The 18,124-nt window shown below is 37.1% G+C and overlaps 1 protein-coding gene across 1 annotated transcript in view; it reads right to left on the reverse strand.

The window, feature by feature from the left end:
- STK32B (serine/threonine kinase 32B) overlaps positions 1-18,124 on the reverse strand; it is a 184,406-nt gene that overhangs the window by 150,268 nt on the left and 16,014 nt on the right. Inside the window, exon 2 of the mRNA XM_064449122.1 lies at positions 5,107-5,162. Coding sequence (XP_064305192.1) covers positions 5,107-5,162 — 56 coding nt within the window. The remainder of the gene's footprint in view (positions 1-5,106; positions 5,163-18,124) is intronic.

Below are 18,124 nucleotides of genomic sequence, written 5' to 3' on the forward strand. Positions count from 1 at the left end.
TTTATAGTCCCCAAAAGAGACTGTAGATGACTAGCTTGAATGTAGGCATCTGTGTTGTACATTTTTAAGTGTAAGTAATATGAATCTCATTAATTTTCTTTGGAGTTACATGGTGCTTATTTTTTAAAGTCTCTTGTGAAAATATTCCTTTTTAAAGAGGGTTTTTCTACATGTCTTAGCTGTTATCACAGGGTTGTATCTTTTTCATATCTGGGAGAAGGTAACAATGAATTGCCGTCAAAACTTTCAGGTTAAAAGAAATTTGACCGGAGTGTGACTTGGAGCCACTTTCCCTCAGAACCAGGGGAAGAAAGCGAATAGCTTTGGGCCTAAACTTCATTTTTCAGGAGTGATATATGCTATGGTCCACTTCTAAGCTGCCTTCTTGGATTTCCTCTGATTTCACATGCAAAAAATAGAGCACCTGCAGGTCAAGTTTAATCTCCAGATTAATAGGTCACGGAGCCACTGAGACTGCTATGGGCAACAAAAAAGTGCCCTATGGGTTATTGCAGACCTAGGTAAGTGAAGTGAGTGCTATGCTGAGAAAAACTGGCAGAATTTGCTAATGGTTTGCTGCAGAAAGCTGCATAATGCTGTGTAGGCTGAGAAGCCATAGTTAGCTTCAGAGAAGGTCTTCCCAGAACAAAAGATGGGGATGGCTGAAAAGTTTGACTTGCTGCAAAACACAGCAGGGAGCAGGAGCACTTAGTTTCAATTAAGCCATTTTGGTCTGAGCTTGGTGTATAAGTACTTAGGCTTCTGATGAACTACATGATGTGGTTTCATGACAGGTCATAAAAAAGGAGAGATGCAAAACTGCAGCCAGAGAAAGCTGCTCTATGCAAAGTCCCTGATAACAGAGAGCTGACAGCTGCAGTGCACACCTCAGCCTTGCTCCTGTGTCATAATCTTATGCATCAAGTACGTCAGGTCAGTAGATCAGATGGGGCACCCATAGCTGCCATGAGTAATTACACCCCAGGAGAGGATCTGTGGCATTCCATGGGCAGAAGACACTCACCTAGACATAGGGGACTACAAGACAGAAATCAGCTATACATTTCACACTCAGTGTGGGAACTGGCGAATCTGCTATGAAGCATGTGCCTGAAATATTGCTACCTTTTCTGTTCTTACCCATATACTCTGAAAAATTAATGCTCATAGTCTCAGCCTACAAGCAGAGTTGGAAAGATTTACACAAAGAGGCTGGAGAATGCATGTCATAAGTTTGGCTTTATACTGCCAGGGAATTTCATTGAAATGGGGATTCATTCCCAGATTCCCCTGAGCAAACCGCGACAGCTGGAGCAGGGACCAAGCATCTGCTTAGTCTTCTTTCATATTAGCTCAAGCTAAAAAACAGGTGTTTATACTGTCAAAAAATATTAATATTCTGCAGTTGTGGATTATGTTGCTTTTAGGATAGCAGCATATTTTTTCTGAAATACTTTGCATATTATTTAGTAAAGTACTCTCGATCAGTGTAGACGTGATTCTGGGCTCCCATCTGTTTTACACCAGTGTAATTTCAATTACTTCAGCAGAGGAAATCACTGTTTTATACAACCAGATTAATCAGAACCACGTCTTGTGTCTCAGCATCTTAGACAACCAGGAGAAAGAATTTGTACATTCATATTATAATTTGAATTTCATTTAAGGTCAGATTGTTCAATATACCTGCTCCCATGAACAAAGAACTTGAAGAAAATTGGTATAATATCCCTGAAAACTAGTTGTTTCACATGAATACAAATTATTTTGTGGCAGTAAGCCCGCAATTATATGGTTACTCTTGCAGTAAAGAACAATGATAATTCTTCTACTTCTCTCCTAGTCAGTTTTGTACTTATTGGGTGATTTTCAAATATATAAAGTTTTGCCATAATTTTTTTCATAAGAATGATGGCCCTACATATAGCAAAATGGAAAAAATTAGCCAGATTAAACATGACAGAGCATTTTTAAGGTATTACATGGTATAAAGAAATAAATACTTAGGCCAGTGTTCAGGATTTTTGGTTTGAGTCTTTTAAAGTGTCTACTTCTGAATTGACTGAGAAGGGAAATATTTAATATAGGAATAAAAGCTGCTTGGACAAAATTTCTGACCTGGCCCACTTCAAATGTATTTGGAAATACTAATAGCTGGAACATGCCAAGCATAAAAACCAAATATATCAATGGTTCCTGTTACATATGAGGACACCAACACATAAGCAAAGCACTACCTTCACCTGCCTAGCAAAGCAAGGTCTCTGAAGCCAGCAAAGCTACCCCTGGAGGAGTGCCACATACCTTAGTTTGGTACCACTGTCACCCTTGCAGCAGCTCACAGGTCTGTACCTGTGTCTGTATGTACAGATACATACACTGGGTATGTATACATGTGCCCAGGAGGGGGACAAGTATTCGGTGAGTGGTCACACACCAGTCTGCCATAGCTTGCACATCACTTGGCTTGAACAAATGAACTGCTGCTTGCACAGAAGCTGTGACTGCAGTGGTCCTCTGCCTGCTCAGAGCTCACCTTCTTCATCTGGCCCTCACAAGGGTGCAACCTGAGCTCTGAAAGGATGCCTTTCCAAGAGGAGAGAAGCAAGCCTGGTTGTTTCAGGAAACAGGAGCATGCTCCTTGTTCCTCTTCTCTGCACACCCATTTCCTACACTCCTCACAACTGCTGTAATATATCTTCACTTTTTCTGGGGAAGATGTTACAGTGTGTACAGGACTGCACCTGCTCTTAGCATGTCCCTAAGAAATAGCATGTACTAAGTCTTAAAATGCTTAAAACAGGTGGCCACTTCTCAGAAAAGACAAGCTCTTGAGATACAAAGCATTTGGTACCAAATGGCCTAGGAATTTCTGTAACGGCAAATGTTGCTAGTGTGAATTGAAAATGCCAAAGGAAAAGGCAGGGAGCTGCTTTCTGAAGCCAGCTGAGAGGGGCAGAGTGTAGCTGCTGAAGCAGTCAGCCCTGATGGAAGAGGTGAGGTGCTGAGGACCACCTTGAGCTCTGCACAAGAGTGAGCTGAGCTGTGTGGAGTCCCTGCCATATCAGATACCTCCTGCGCTAATATCCTGCTGAGGCCTAAGGCTGCTGTAGCAACTACAGTAATTTGAGAGAGAGAGAACCAACAGTAATAAAATAAAAAAGTAAAGCATGTCTTAAAACATCCTACTGGTCTCAGAAAACAAAAAAGGCCACAGAGCAGCTATAAAGGAAGAAGGCATTTTAAGGAAGGCATGATACCGAACATGTTCATGGTGTTACATGCTGGGGGATGCTAGAGCACAATAGGACCCAAGCAGTAAAGAGCGAGTCAATAGGGATTAGAAGTCTTGCATCATTTGTTGATGTTTTCTGCTGCTAGGTACTTCCAGAAGGACAGTAATAGGAAAAGTTGCCAACAACAAGGCTTCTAAATGAATGATAAAGGCAAGGTTGACTCAGAGAGAAAGACACTTGAAATGGTGACTGATTTACCATGTTGTGCTTTTGGCTATGGTATAATAGGTAATTTTGAAATGGCTTTCTTTAATTCCCTGTCTGTGGAAGAAATGAGGTAATTGGTCAGAAGCTAGCATTCATTTGGGGAAATAAGCCTGCTATGCCAAGGACTCTTCTGTTGCATTGTCAGCTGCAAAATAAGGATTTAAGTTTAGAGAGGACTTATGCATGAGTCCTTTCTTGCATTAAACATGTTCTCTCAGAGTTGTGAGAATTTATTCTCACCCATACATATTACCAAAACAGGTTCGGAAGAACACTCTATGAACCTGCAAGAAAATCAGATGTTTCTAGAAATATCAGAAACATTCACCAGTTTCCTGAATGCTGTGAAGAAGTGTGGATCAAACATCAACAAATAAGCCTTCAAAATGCATGTAGGCTTGTTTTATTTTCCTGCATGATGTGGAAGGGTGAGGGCCCCTTTGGAAGGGCAGGAACAGTAGAGGTGTGAATGGGGAAGCTCTGAAGAAAGAGGGGTGGCAGGTGATCTTTGAGACGGCCAGCATGATTTGGATATATCTTTAACTAGTTGTTGTGGATCTAACTTCTGCTCCTGGACCTCTATTTAGTTTGGCATGATATTCCATCACAATCATAGAGCTCCAGCTGTCCTGATTTTTAAGGGATTCTTGAATATCATTTTGCACTAGCAACATATTCTCCTATTGACCTCAAAGAGGGTTTCTCTTGGAAACTACTGAACTGAATAAGGACCATGCTGTGAAGGACCATGCTGCAAGAAGTATTTCAGGCCTCTGTAAAATGAAAGTAATTTTCTGTGTAGGTCAAGAGCAGGCAAAAGCCTGTGTATGTGCTTAATACTTAACCACAGAAGCTCACTGGCACTCAGCTAGCATATATGCAAGAATCATTTAAATAAAGATCTAGATAGCTATTGCTTGGTCAGTTACTGAAGTTATATTTCACCTTCAAATGTATTCCTACAAGTAACGGTTTCCAATATTTTTATAATATGATTTTCTCTGACTGCATGGCCTTGTATTTGCCAACATTAAAATTTAAAACCTTGTTATAGCCTTTATCATAGGAAAGAAAGGTCGTCTACTCATGTGTAAACAAACCATTAATCTTCTCTGTTTCAGCAAAAGCCTGTTGAATTGAACAAACATTTACTCAATGATCATAATTACGGTGTATGTCAGTTTATACAGTCCCAAGTGTATTGACTCTATGTAAAGAGCCTTTAAAATACTGCAATTATTTTAAAGACACGAATAAGTCCAGAGATTTAAGAACAAGATCACTCTAGTGTGCTCTAAAAAAGTAGCCTGCTCCTATTTTGTTTTTGGTTTTGTTTTGGGGACAGATTTCTAAGTTCTGCTGATCCTCGTTGAGGAGATTTAATTTTTGTAATAATTTTTACTCAATTAATTTTAGTGCATATATTGTAATAGAAATAATTTAATGAATAGTCATTCACTTTGTACTGATGAACTGATGTCTTTATGAAGCAAAAGTCTACAAAACCTATGTTTCTTTATCTTAGTCTAATCAAGTCACGCCAGAAATACATTAAAGAATTCTCTGTTAGGTTTTTAACTGCTAAACATAAATCAATTCTTACCTTTCCAAAACTCCCTTTCCCAATAGCCCGCAATATTTGAAAGTGGTCAAAGTTAACTGCAAAACAAAGGAGAAAAGGAAAGTAGTTTGTAGAGTGCTGTCAGAATCAGAAATCAGATAAGAAAAGTAATGACAGTGTTTCCCAGTGATGTCATTTTACCATGTGCTGTTAAATTTTTCTCTTAAAACACCAAACACATTTAATATCTAGGAAAGAGGAGGTTTGCTTTAAAATATGCTCCGTGAATTTCATTCATCAACCCATCTTGGTTAAATGCCTCCAGTGCCCAATATCTTGAAAAAGAAACATACCTCTGTCCTAACGAAGTAACAAGCTGTAAGTTAGCATTACACAGCAATTAGCAAAAACTGCTCAGCATATTCTCGAAAGATCAACATCTGTTAAAAGAGTACTGAATAATTCAGATAAGTAACACAATCTGCTTACAGATACGTAGTCATATAAGGATGGTATTGTTATAGTAATCACTCTGCAGGATAATTTCCGTTTTCTGTTACAGCAATGGAAGCTTGTCCCATGATGAGCTAGCAGGATCAGCCCCCCCCAGACTTTGCCACCTTAATACAATACATAATGCTAATACTATAAGACTATTTCATAGATGTGGCATAAGTTTGTTTGGGGATGTTTCATTTTAGCTTGGCAGCAAAATGGATTTAATCCCTCTTCATGAAAATCGGACAGCACAGTCTGCCCTAGACACTGAAGTGGTTTGCTGTGAAAGTGAGTGAAAGAATTCATTTCTCATAAACGCCATTATTGTTGATGCTGCATGAGACTGAACACAGCATGTCCTTCAGATCTCTGGTTCATTTGTAGGTCTGGTGGTTTAAAAAAAATCCAACAACCTGAACAAAATTTATACAGAGCCAGTGAAACACAAACATGACAATGTGTGATACAGTTTTTACAGTCACTTGTCAGAAAAGAATCACACTTAAAGCTAAACTCAGTGAACCAGAGTTGACAAAGTTCAGTGCAACTTAACAGGATTTTTTAAAATTAAAACTTTCTTACGTTCCTGCCTTTAGTCATGTACCTCTATCTATGTGCCTGTTATTGGCCTAGCAGGAATCAGCAACATTATGGAGACAGGCTGTCACTGGAAAAATGTGGTAACATGAACAAATACAGCAAAAATGTGACTCGCATCATGAAGAGGCAAATCCTGTAAAACCAATAATACTTTAAATGTCTGTCAAAAGAAGTTGTATCAGCTGAAGCTAAGCATGGAGTAGGAAGTTGCAAGTGTGATATCAAGCCACTGAAAAGGGCTAAGATCTTATTTTCCATCTTCCAGTAATATCGTATTTACTCTATTAATGACACTTATAATATATTTAAGTATTTGTTCATTTATGCTTGCTTACATTGTTTTCAAGGAAACATGGTTGCTCCTTTTATTAGTGCAGCTGTAGCAACCACCTTCCTGGTAATCGCTGGAGTCTAAATCAAATCCAGAGCTGACAGCTGAAAGCAGCAGACTCTAGTCTTTAGCAAAAAAAGATGGTAATTCTGCATATAGCAGTTTTAGGAATTGGATACTAAAATGAAAATGCATAACCTTGCAAAGGATTTATAAGCTGCTTGGAAACTGGAAACCAAATTTTGTGCTGAATCACATAGGAGTTAGAACTACCCAGATGTTTGAGAAGCAAGATTGTCTGTCAACAACCTGCAGCTGGCCTCCGCCCGCCAATTTTACCAGTGTGGCACTGTCTTGTAGTTCTTGCTGGTCCAATACTGGTGTGATGGACAAGATGGCCAGTTTAGTAAAACCACCTTCCACACAGACCTACATCAACTTATATTTTGCTCCCACAGGTCATCCCTCCCACACGCATGCCCCTGAACAGAGGATTTGAGACCTTAATGACTGGGATCTTTAAGTTGATCCTTAAGTTTAAGTAAGGATTCAACACAGCACTGAAAAGGTTCAAAACCATGTATTAATCTCATTCATTTCTTTGATAGGGAAAATTCACCAATTTTTCCCTCCAGCATGCTGGTGTCCACTCCTCTGCTTTCAAATCTTCTCATGTTTCCTATATATTTTACTATTTTTTAAGAAACGTGATCCTTAAAGCAAGCTTAGTTTGAGTTTGTTCTTTATTTTGCAATCACTCAGATGAGGTCAGTTCCTGAAAAAAACTGGAAAACTGTTGAAAGTCTGTAATTGTCTAAATTTCGGTCAAGCCACATTTCAGTAAGCCTTGACTATCTTATTGTCCTGAAGCCTGTCTGGTTTTTAAATACACCAGTTTGATGAATTATTTTGTTTTTGTAAAACTAAGATTAAGCATTTATTTTTAGGTATGAGAAGGACATTTTTTTGTTGTCCATATAATTTCTATTCTATTTCTCTGTACTTCCTTCTTTAATGGCATTTATTGTTCTGAATGACTAGAACGAGTTTGTGCTTTGTTTTTTTTTAAATTGGATTTAATTTTGAATTGGGCTTCTGTAAGAAACAAATGGTTAAATGAGGCATTAGACCATGGAATTTAAGATGGATTATTAGTAAGTCAAATACGTGGTTAAAAAACACACCCACAACTATTGGTCAAATTTTCTCTTTTCTTATGTTTAACACATAGAAAGTGGGATGTTACAATTTCAGATCTTCATTAGGGAAAAAGAACATTTTCTTTCTATAGTTCACTGTCCCATAAGCCTTTTCTTAAACCAAGGTACAATGATTGCAACATGTTTTGTGCAAGAAAAAAGAAAGATAATTTTAAGTGATTGTGGAAGTATGTAAACACAACTGAGCCTACGTTTGAAATGAGCTAGGCTTGTAGCCACTGTGCTCTTCTGGAGAGGGTTAATTCACTAAGGTGAGGCAACTTGGTCTCTTTTGATCATTCAAACATACTCACAAATTGTAGATTCAAAAACAGGGAAGTTCCTCCCTTGAGATGGTAGGAAAGGATAATAAAAGGGATACTTTGCAACTGAGACCAATACCAAATTCAGCTGAGTAAAACTAAGATGTTTTAAGCAACAGTCCCATCAGCAACAGATCAGCCATGCAGAAGTCACCTTAGCATCACAGCCCTGATAAACAGTGAATGGTCAAGCTAAGTTTACTGCCACCTTATTATTACAGTAGTCATTCTCCTCAGGTGTTTTCCTCAGGTGTTTTTAATCTCACACTCTCAAAATTTTTGGCTTTTTTTTGTTCATCACACTTTTTTTTTTTAGGTTCTGTATGTGGTTTTTCTCTCTTTTTGTGAAAATTCAACAGTACAGGGTCACCACTTATTCTGAGAATTACAGCTCACCATGACCTCTGGCATTTCTAGTGTTTAAAATATCATCAAGATCAGACACTGTCATTTCCTCTGTGCTACAAGGATGTCACAAGTACTGTATTCTTGTCCTCTAAAACATGACATGTCTAACTCTTGTGGAGCCTGGTGTTGTAGCTAATGACATTTTTCTAGTGCAAAGCCCCACTGAGATAATGGTGTGGCTGGGCAGAAGGACACTTTCTTCAGTAACAGTAATATGACTATTACTCTTTTGAAAACAGCTTTCTTGGTATTCTTTATGCAAGAGAAAAAAAATATTTTCCAACTTTTTTAGCACTTCTTTCATTTTACTACCACACTGTACTTTGGAGATCTTGGACATCAGATCTGAATTTCAGTCTTAGAGTATGGACATTTTTCAGAAATCAGGATTAGTTTATATTGTCATCACCTAATATTTCGTACAGGTAAATTCACAGAATGAAACTGTGAGCATTAACAACAGTATGAGGGAGTTTCCTTTCAGTTTCACTGATATTCATCAAGATGGAAAAATCAAGAAGTATTATAATCTCCCACCTTCACCCCTAAAAAAGTCACCATTAATTCAAAACTGAGAAGGATTATGGAATAAAACAGATATTTGGCTAACTAAGGGAGAAAATAGATCCTCATTTATGGCATCTGTTGCATGAAACTGTATTACAGTGACTGATGCTTGTTATTTTCAGTAATGAGATATATGCATATAAATTAAAGTATTTTGTTTCTTTCAGTTTAGTCACACTCAGATACATCTTAAATTAATTCCATTGCACAGCTTCAAGTCTCTATTAATAGCTTTAAGTGCCTTGTATATACCTTATTTTGATTATTTACATGGTTTTGAAGTAGCCCCATGTAGAGCTTTTCCAGTAGTTTGCTTTTGAACTAATAAAAGCTTGGATGATGGTAATGGGATTCACAAGCTGAATGAAAGGTCATTCCCTGCTTGCCTGGAAAAGTAAAAAAAAAAAAAAAGTTGTCCTAGCCATTACAGGTACTTGATCAAATACACCAGTGTGCTCAAAAATATCAGGAATATCTAGAAGGATGGCGCAGTGCTTTGTCACCAACTTAGACCCAGGAATCCCTCTTCTGCCATACCCTTCTCATGTGACCTGAGGCAAGGGCTTCAATATCTTCTGCCCCGTCTGTAGAAACGTGAATCATTATACTTCTAAGCAGCTGTAAACTTAGGTATAGGAGGTAGTTTAGTGCTCAGACACACAAGTAATCAGGAGAGTAGCAACAGCCAATTCAGGTAATAGGGCTTTATAAAACCACTATAAAGACTGAAAGCAATTTTCAAAGTGTGAAAAGTGTACACTGCTGTGGAAGTGGAGATACAGAAATCGGTAGGTAATTGACTCCCACCCCATACATCAAGTTGCCACAGAGCTGAGAGCAGAACCTGGCTCCCACTTCAGATTACACCATTTCTCAAGCACATCTTTCCAACAGCCTGAGCACTGATAGAGCGAACATTTTATATAAAACTTTCTAAAGAAAGATGAAATATGCACTATTGGGTTTTTACAACCATACTGCAAAAACACTGGATAGTTTTAGGGGAAATGCCTGGATAGTTTTACTGGAAATGCCTATTTTTATTTTTTGGCAAAATAACCAGTATTATGTACAAAATTATATATAATAAAACTATGAAATCTTCTATATGCATTCACCTCTGCTGCATTATTCATGAGTAGTACAGTGATTTGAACCAAAAAAACCCAAATGAACTGTTACACCAATGCAGTTTGTTATGTGCTTAAATTATGACATCACACAAGAATACAAAATTTCTACTCTTTCATATTTTTTAGCAATTTTTTAGCAAGATTAGCAAAAAAGTAGTTTTGCTAATCTAAAATATTCTCATGTTACCCATCATTTGTTCAAACGTAAATTACATCTAGCTCAAGAGGCAATATGCATATTGGGTGGATTCTACATAGAACTGACATCTGTTGTTCTTACTGCAGCTAAGGAATATTTATAGCATGTATATGTGACTAGTCCAAATATACTCAATAACAATTACCTGAAAGATCATTGTATCTCCAAGAACAGATATCCAACCCAACATGGTAAAAGCAAGGGCATACGCACGCTTTGCACCATAGAAAAAAAAATCAGGGGCCTTTCAATTAAAAAAAAAAATGGAATAGCTTGATAAACGTCCAAAGCTAAATCCAGACATTGTCCTTCTCTAGCTGATTCCCACTGATTTAGCTGGGCTTTCTGGCAGTAGCCAAAACCAGAACATGACTACTGAGGCATTAGGAGGTGTACGGTAAAGCCTTATTTGTAAGACATCCAGGTTCGTTCTCACTGGTCTCAACAGAAAACAGACAAGGAAATATGATGTGGCCATCAGTCAAGAAACTAGATTTTTGTTTAAGTCTAAGCACTGTCTTAGATGTTGCGTGTCTGTTTCAGGATGTTTAAATGCTTCCTGTTTCTGTGTGAAGCAGAAAAAGAGAGTAACAACTAAATCAGATCTTCCTTCTAGATTTGGCCTGTATGGTTTGACCTGAGACTCACTGGACAGCACTGCTATTAGAATTTCAAACTAGCTCTGCAGTGTTCTTTATATGTCTGTCTGCTTTTCAGAATCTCCAGCCTTTTTCAGAGAAAGTCATGAGGCTGTGCTGACAGAACCTAACTATGTCTCAGTAGCGATCAAAGCTTGTTAAAATTGGTACTGTACTTCCACACAAAAACACATAAGATGAATAACCAAACAGATACAGTCATATAAATTCAGTACTCATGATGGAGTCATGAGCTTGAATGGATATAGACAGGACAAACATGAATAGTGCTTAAAAATTCGATTTAGGCGCATAAAATGGTTAGGGTAGTCGTAAGAAGTCACATTCCATCATGCTTTATTCATGGGAAATGCAGTAGTAAAGAAAGTTACTGTTCAAATTAAGTATGAAATGAATTTTTGTTGACAGAATTATAAAGCCAGGCATATCATTGAGGTGAGCACAGAACACAAAATCTTTATAGCTTCATTAGGCTTCTGAGCGGAATGGGACATTCCCATACATTAATTCACTGAGGAACCTGCTAGTTAGAAAGGACTTACATAACTGAAGGACAAGAAAAAAATCAGGGTCAGAGCCTGTTTTATCTCATTAATGATGAAGTATGGTGTTTCCTATCATTGTATTTAGGGGCTTTGCATTTAAATTGCATTACAATGTCTCAATTCTTCAAGTTTAATGAGTGTTTTACTCTTAATGTAAACTGTTTCTAATTATGTTAATAAATTTTTATAATTATCCAGAGTTCATCTGCAATTAGAAGGAATTGAAGATCTTTGTATGACAAACAAATTTTATTTAAATTCAGCTAATTTTGCTTTGAACTTTAAAATGCATTTCAGTCTAATCATGTTTGCAGACTGAATGTATGGAAAATATAATTCCTGTCTCTTGGGAACTTCTGATACTTGAATATTAGTTTACACTCAAAAAAAAAAAGAGATATGGCTCTTAATGGAGCAAAATAATTATGACTATTGATTTGAAAATATAATTTTCCTACTTTATCAATTGAATTAAAGTATTTAATTTTGAACCAATGAAAATTTTTCCATTTTAAAATATCACAAGCAGATTACAACAATAATCACCTTCCACCCTGCTGCAACTCCAAAAGAAGTTCAGACTAATGCCCATCTTACAAATGGAAATATATACTTCAGTCTCCTCAATCAAAGTGAAACATTTCTGCATTATCAGAAGATTTTCATTTCAGACTTCTTGATTGATCTGAAGTGGTTTCTTTCGCAGTGGTTCGGTACTACGCTGTGCTTCCCTGTGATGATGGCTATGTCCATCTGTGAGATGAGGTCATTGGCTGGACTATATCTCCCATTATGTAGGTATACCCATAGCACTGGCGTAATGCACACTTTGTTCACTCAGAGGTGTTGGTGTACTGGATTATGGGAGATGTAAACAGGGGCAAGATTTGGATCTGTAGAAGAGAATAGGAGTAACAGATTCCAACACCTCTGAAAAAATGTCGTATCACAGAAATGTAGACTAGCTTTGAATTGAGCCAAAATGTAATCAGTTTAAAAATGTAAACTTGAATTCCATTCAAACTTTCCAAACCAACTTTGTTTTCCTAATATAAAGCTTAATTTTTGTAAAGGAAAAAAATGGCATTTTGATTTGGCAAAAAGTTTGATTGCCCATTATAACATTATTCATTGGAAAAGTCTGTTCCAAAAGTCAATGAAATTTTACTGAAATTGACACTTTTCTGTAAAAGAAAAAAAACAAAACAAACTGGCAAAGTTCCTTGTTATCTTTCGTCTATGTCACCTTTCAGACATGATGAAGAGGAAGCAACCTCTTCTCTTGATTGCCAGAAATGGAGAGAAAACCTCAGTACTATGGTGCTGGAAAAGTATAATATTATAACTCTCTTATTTCTAGGTTCTATCAATAAATATCTGATACCATAGGTAAGAGTGGGCTAAATAACATCTGCTGTGATGCATTACAGAAATTCTTACTTCCTTATGTTAATCCTCCTACAAGGTAGCACTTCACATGCAATTTAGCTACACATCAAATTTGCAGAATATTTAAATGACACACAGTTTGCTCATCAAAAGCAGCGTCAACATCATGGGGTTCTACATGGTATTCAGTGAGATCCACCTCACGCTGTATTGTTAAAAGTGTTTTCTTTCCTGAACGGCTGGGGAATTTTCTGAATGTGTTAGCTAAAATGAATACTGGAAAGAACTACAACAATCTACCATTTTCCAAAATCCTATAAAAACAGACTAGAAGAATTTTGTGAATCAGTTAATTACTTACACTGTTAGAGAAACAAGCATGTGTTACCACAACCAGAAATAAATTTGAAATCCAAAAGAAAACTAACATTTGAAAACAACCAAGCTGCTAAAGAAGAAGGTGCTAGGATTGATTGTCAAAACTTTGCTTCCCTTTTGATTCTGTAAAAGAACGTAATTCCTTTTCTAATGCTATTCTGTAAACACTGCAAAAGAAATGACGATGTGATTTTACATTCACAAGGAAACTGCGACTCCTTGGTAAACAAGAATGTGTTGGAACCCAAGATTAAATAAAAATTTCTCTCCAGAGATGTTTATACCTATAATAAGGCAAAATAAAATCATACTACCATTAAAGACACCTAGTCTGAAAGATATATCGAGCAGCTACGTGAAACTTGTAAAGCAAAGTTTGCTCCTTGGGCAAGTAGAACAAGCTGCAAATCATTACAGCTTTTCTTTGAAAGAAGTTTAAACTGAAACTACTGAGTGCCATCCTATAATCTTAAGACCTCTCTGAGAAATTTGAGATACATCACCAAAACAAAACTAAGAAAAGTAATCCTGATGCTTTGAGGGATGAGGGTGTCATCTTTTGTGAGCCACTGGGAGGGATTTTCAGGTAGCAGAGATCTGTCAACAAGCCATTGAAGTCAGCACAACAAGTCCTACAGCTGTAAACTGCAAGGATTTTGATCTAAGAACACTATCATTTATTTTTGCCAAAAGTCTGCTTAAAGGTTGCCTTGTGGTAGCCTTAGTAAGGACTTCACCAGAAGCTCCAGGGACTGAGCTAACTGTTATCCCAGGGTAGGGGTGGGGGGGGTGAGGGGGTGGGGGGTGAGGGGGTGAGAGGGTGGAAATAGTTTATTGTTCTGTGGAAGGTGTGGGAATGTTTGGCTGTTGCTTTGCTCCACAATAATTTTAACACCAATTTGATGAAATTAGCCGTTCCTTTCTGAAGGATTGAGCATGAATAGGTATTTACTGACATAAGTTAATTGTACTGCTCATAAGAGCTCTTGTGACTGTATGTCTCTCCCACAGTCCTTCTTGGGAGCATTAGATTAAAAAAATTAAGTCAATTTTCTTGGCTTTATGTCTTTTTAAAACTAGTCCAAAATTTAACCATAAAAAATCATAATTGGAGAGTTTAGTGTGCTGCCTCTGTGATCTTCAGACAGGTTACTCTGTTTCAAAGACATACACGGATACTCTGAGGTGGCTGGAAAAATAACTAATTGAAAAACAAGTTTTTTCCCTGCCATGGTTTTCTTGAGCAAATGTAGGAAGATATGAGAAGAAAAAAAATTATTTTACATAAATAATGTCAATCTGAAGGATACACTGCAACATGAAAGTTCTGATCTTTTGATTAAGAATTTGATTTCAACTCCAATGAAAGCAAACAGAAAATTACCTAGATTTGGGGTCTTTCTCATCTTTTTGCTTTGTGCCTGCTTTCCATTTTACCTCTTTTCCACTGGTCAAAGAAGTGAAAGAATTACAAAATCAAAAGGTGTTCACTGATCTCAGCTGAAATGAAAAATTTCTCGGTATTGATTCATGACAATCTTTGGTTTGCTATTATTGTTTTATATCTGTGTCCATGCGGAGTGTGTGTGCGTTTCTGATCATTTTTTGCTGATATCAGAGCATTTCAATAAATATTACTTTTCATTTTGCTTTTAGCTTTTCACAGGAAAGACTTCTATTTTCAGACAGCCTAATAATGAGAAGTAGTAGAAAATACTTATATTTCCCAACATCAGGAGCTTAACTTACATGCCTTAGAACTTAAACACACAACAAAATTCTCTCTAAGACCACCTCACCACACTGTGTTTTAGCCCTTCTTTATGATGCTTGTCATGTAATGCAAAGACAAGAGCACATGATCATCCAGGTAAAAGACTTGCTCTTTGAAAACCTGACAAGAAAGTGAGACAATCACATGGACACCACCTCTGGCACATTGCAGACAGCAGGAACAGGAAGGAGAGCAGGAGCACCCCTTTTGGTGGCTGGCTGGATGTTTAGATTGAATTAAGCTAATCATGACAACTTATCATAATCTACAAGGTTAGTTTTGTTAGAAGTTTAGTTTCAAGGGCAGTAGAATGAGTTATTCACCTTCACAAGGGAGTTACAGTACTTTTTAGTACAGAGTTTATGTATTTTACTTCTACAGAAATTGTGATATATCAAAGTAAAGATCAAATTCTGATCCCTGTCCCATTAAAATATACTGACTCTAATACTTGCATTTTCTCCTCACGTGTAAGTGAGCACAGGTGATAAAGGTAAAGACAAATTAAAATGATCTGCAAAGGAGATCTTTTGGCTTAGATGACAATCCCAGGAAGACAACCAATTAGCTTTCTGAAAATAAGTAGGTATAATAATAAACATCCTGTGCCAGAAAGATTTAAGCTAATACAATCTAAAGTACAACTTCTCTTATTTGAAGGTAAAGCTGCTCATATAAGCTAATGAACTTTAAACTGTTTCTTATTAATAAACAAAAAAACCCAAAAGGTTGAATAGACCTGGCAGAGCTAGGCAGAAAATACAAGGAACACAAAATGTGTTTTGTTGTTGCAAAAAGTCAGCTGGACAATCTAGAAGGGATCAAGCCCAAGCTGATAGCGTGTCCTCATGGACAGTGCAGTATAAAACAGAAATGAATGACTGTCTGGTTAGCATCACCATTGATGATGTGAGCTGCAAAAATTAGCACAGAGGATGATATGTTTTACTTGTCTTTTCTGGGGATCATGCAAGGTCTTCAGAAATCCCAATGATGACTAATGGTACAGGCAATAACCAAGGCAAATCTCCCTTGACAGGTACCTAAGATTTAAAATGTCAGCAGCTGAAAGAGTTTAAAAGGAAAAAGAGACAAAATACAATAGTGGCAAGAATGAATGGAGGCTCATACTGCAAAAAGGCAATTCAATTTATAATTCCTACCCCGGGATATCATCTAAACCAAATGGCAAAAACAAGTTCAGAAAGGGGTAGAACTACAGCATAGTGTAGGCTCAAAGTGGGGAAAAGACTCAGACTGACTAAGAAGAAAGAACTGTGCAGAGCTGACCCCTTTCAGGGGAACAACAGACAAGATATTCTTCAAATGCTACTTCCATGCCCATGGAGGTGGAGGGGCACTGACCTGATCTGTCTGAAAAGAGTAATATGGTACCATAGACTGAGAGCAAGAACTTGAGCGCTGATGATGGGCCATCAGCCTAGATGGTCTTGATTTCCGTGTGGGTCAGTTTAGTGTAATCCTTCAGCAGCATTATTTTAAAGCAGACCTTGTTAACATCTCATTAGTCTTCTATTATGATGACTGGTTAGTCACCCATACATTAAGCTAAAAAGATAATTGGACTTCAAACACAGGGAATTTGCAATGCTAAATCTACTACTATTTTTCAACAAACAGCAAATAGCCACAGATTCTTGTGAAAAGCCTGCAATGACAGATCACAGATTTTGCATATTTGTGTATCACTCAGCACTACAAAAATATATCAGGAATCAGATGTTCGTCAGGACGGACTGAAATGTAAAAATTCTCACCTTTGCTAAGTAGCCATCACTGGCGTCTGTCAATGGCCAAAGCCTGGGTAACCACACAAACCTGAAGGCCAGAAAATATTTGGTGGTAGTTGGAAAGAATTATACATCCGTGCTGTAGAGATGTTCACTTCTTGAGCACAGGATTCATTGTGACCGGCCACAAGAAAGCACATGATTCTCCAGTTAGGTTGGCACTGAATCTATGTGACATAAAGAACTGAAATTATTAGGTTTGATGCATTGGATAAAATTGCAACTGACTTAAGCCCGTAACCCTGATCTCACTGCCACATCAAAATCATTAGGATTTAGTTGGGCTGTGTCAAATCTTCAGGTTAGTTTACCATAACAAAAGGTCTTTGCAACTGATTTAACTGCATCTACATTCTGTTAGCATATAGCATTCAAGTAAAATATTTTCTAGTAGAAAGGTTTATTTTACATAGACTAACTCTTTTAGTGGAAAGTAATTGGAATTCTGATATCATCTTAACCACTCATCCATGTATCCTATTATAAAGCATCAATTTATGAAATTTTACTATTACAAACTCACAAGTTAGTGAATTTCTTTTTATTTTTTTAAGATCAGTGAAAATTTTAATTAAAGATCCCTTTTTGTTGCTATGAAAACAGTTTTGTTTTGTGACAGGACAGAGATTTGGTTCAGAAAAGCTATTAGCTTAGTGACAACACTGGAAACATCAAAAGTCATCAAGGAACAATTGAATTGATGTACTAGACCTTATCACAGCCAGTAAATAGCAGGGAAGCCTTTGTGAGTCTTCATGCTGTTCATAGCTCTTTAGAAGAGTAAACTTGACATTGAAAATAAGAAGAAAAGTTTCAGGACCTGCTCAAAAGTAAAGCGTCTTTAAGACCTTTTGTAAGTGATAAAACATAACTGCCTTTTATTGAGAAAAGAGGGTTTCTGACTGACAATGTTGATTTCTTATGAATGAACTGACAAAGAGAATCTCTGAAATCTATTGCAAGGAGAAACAGGTTGACAGGTATGTCCAACAGAAAAGATAATCCTTGAGAAAATGCATTGCTAAAATACAGAAAGTCTAAATTCCACTTTAACAGTAATAGACTTCCCCGTGAGATCAGGAAACATATAATAGACTATGAAGCATCTCTTTCAGCTAGAAAGTGGGAATATTCACCTCTTTCAGAGTTACTGTGAGAATAACCTCATTAATAACTGAACTGGAAGGCTCTGTGAGGGAAGCTGCTATGGGAATAAAATGTCAAATTTCAGTCGACCAAACAGTTT

Source organism: Phalacrocorax carbo, chromosome 4 (assembly GCF_963921805.1).
Source record: "Phalacrocorax carbo chromosome 4, bPhaCar2.1, whole genome shotgun sequence".
In the NCBI taxonomy this organism is placed as follows: domain Eukaryota; kingdom Metazoa; phylum Chordata; class Aves; order Suliformes; family Phalacrocoracidae; genus Phalacrocorax; species Phalacrocorax carbo.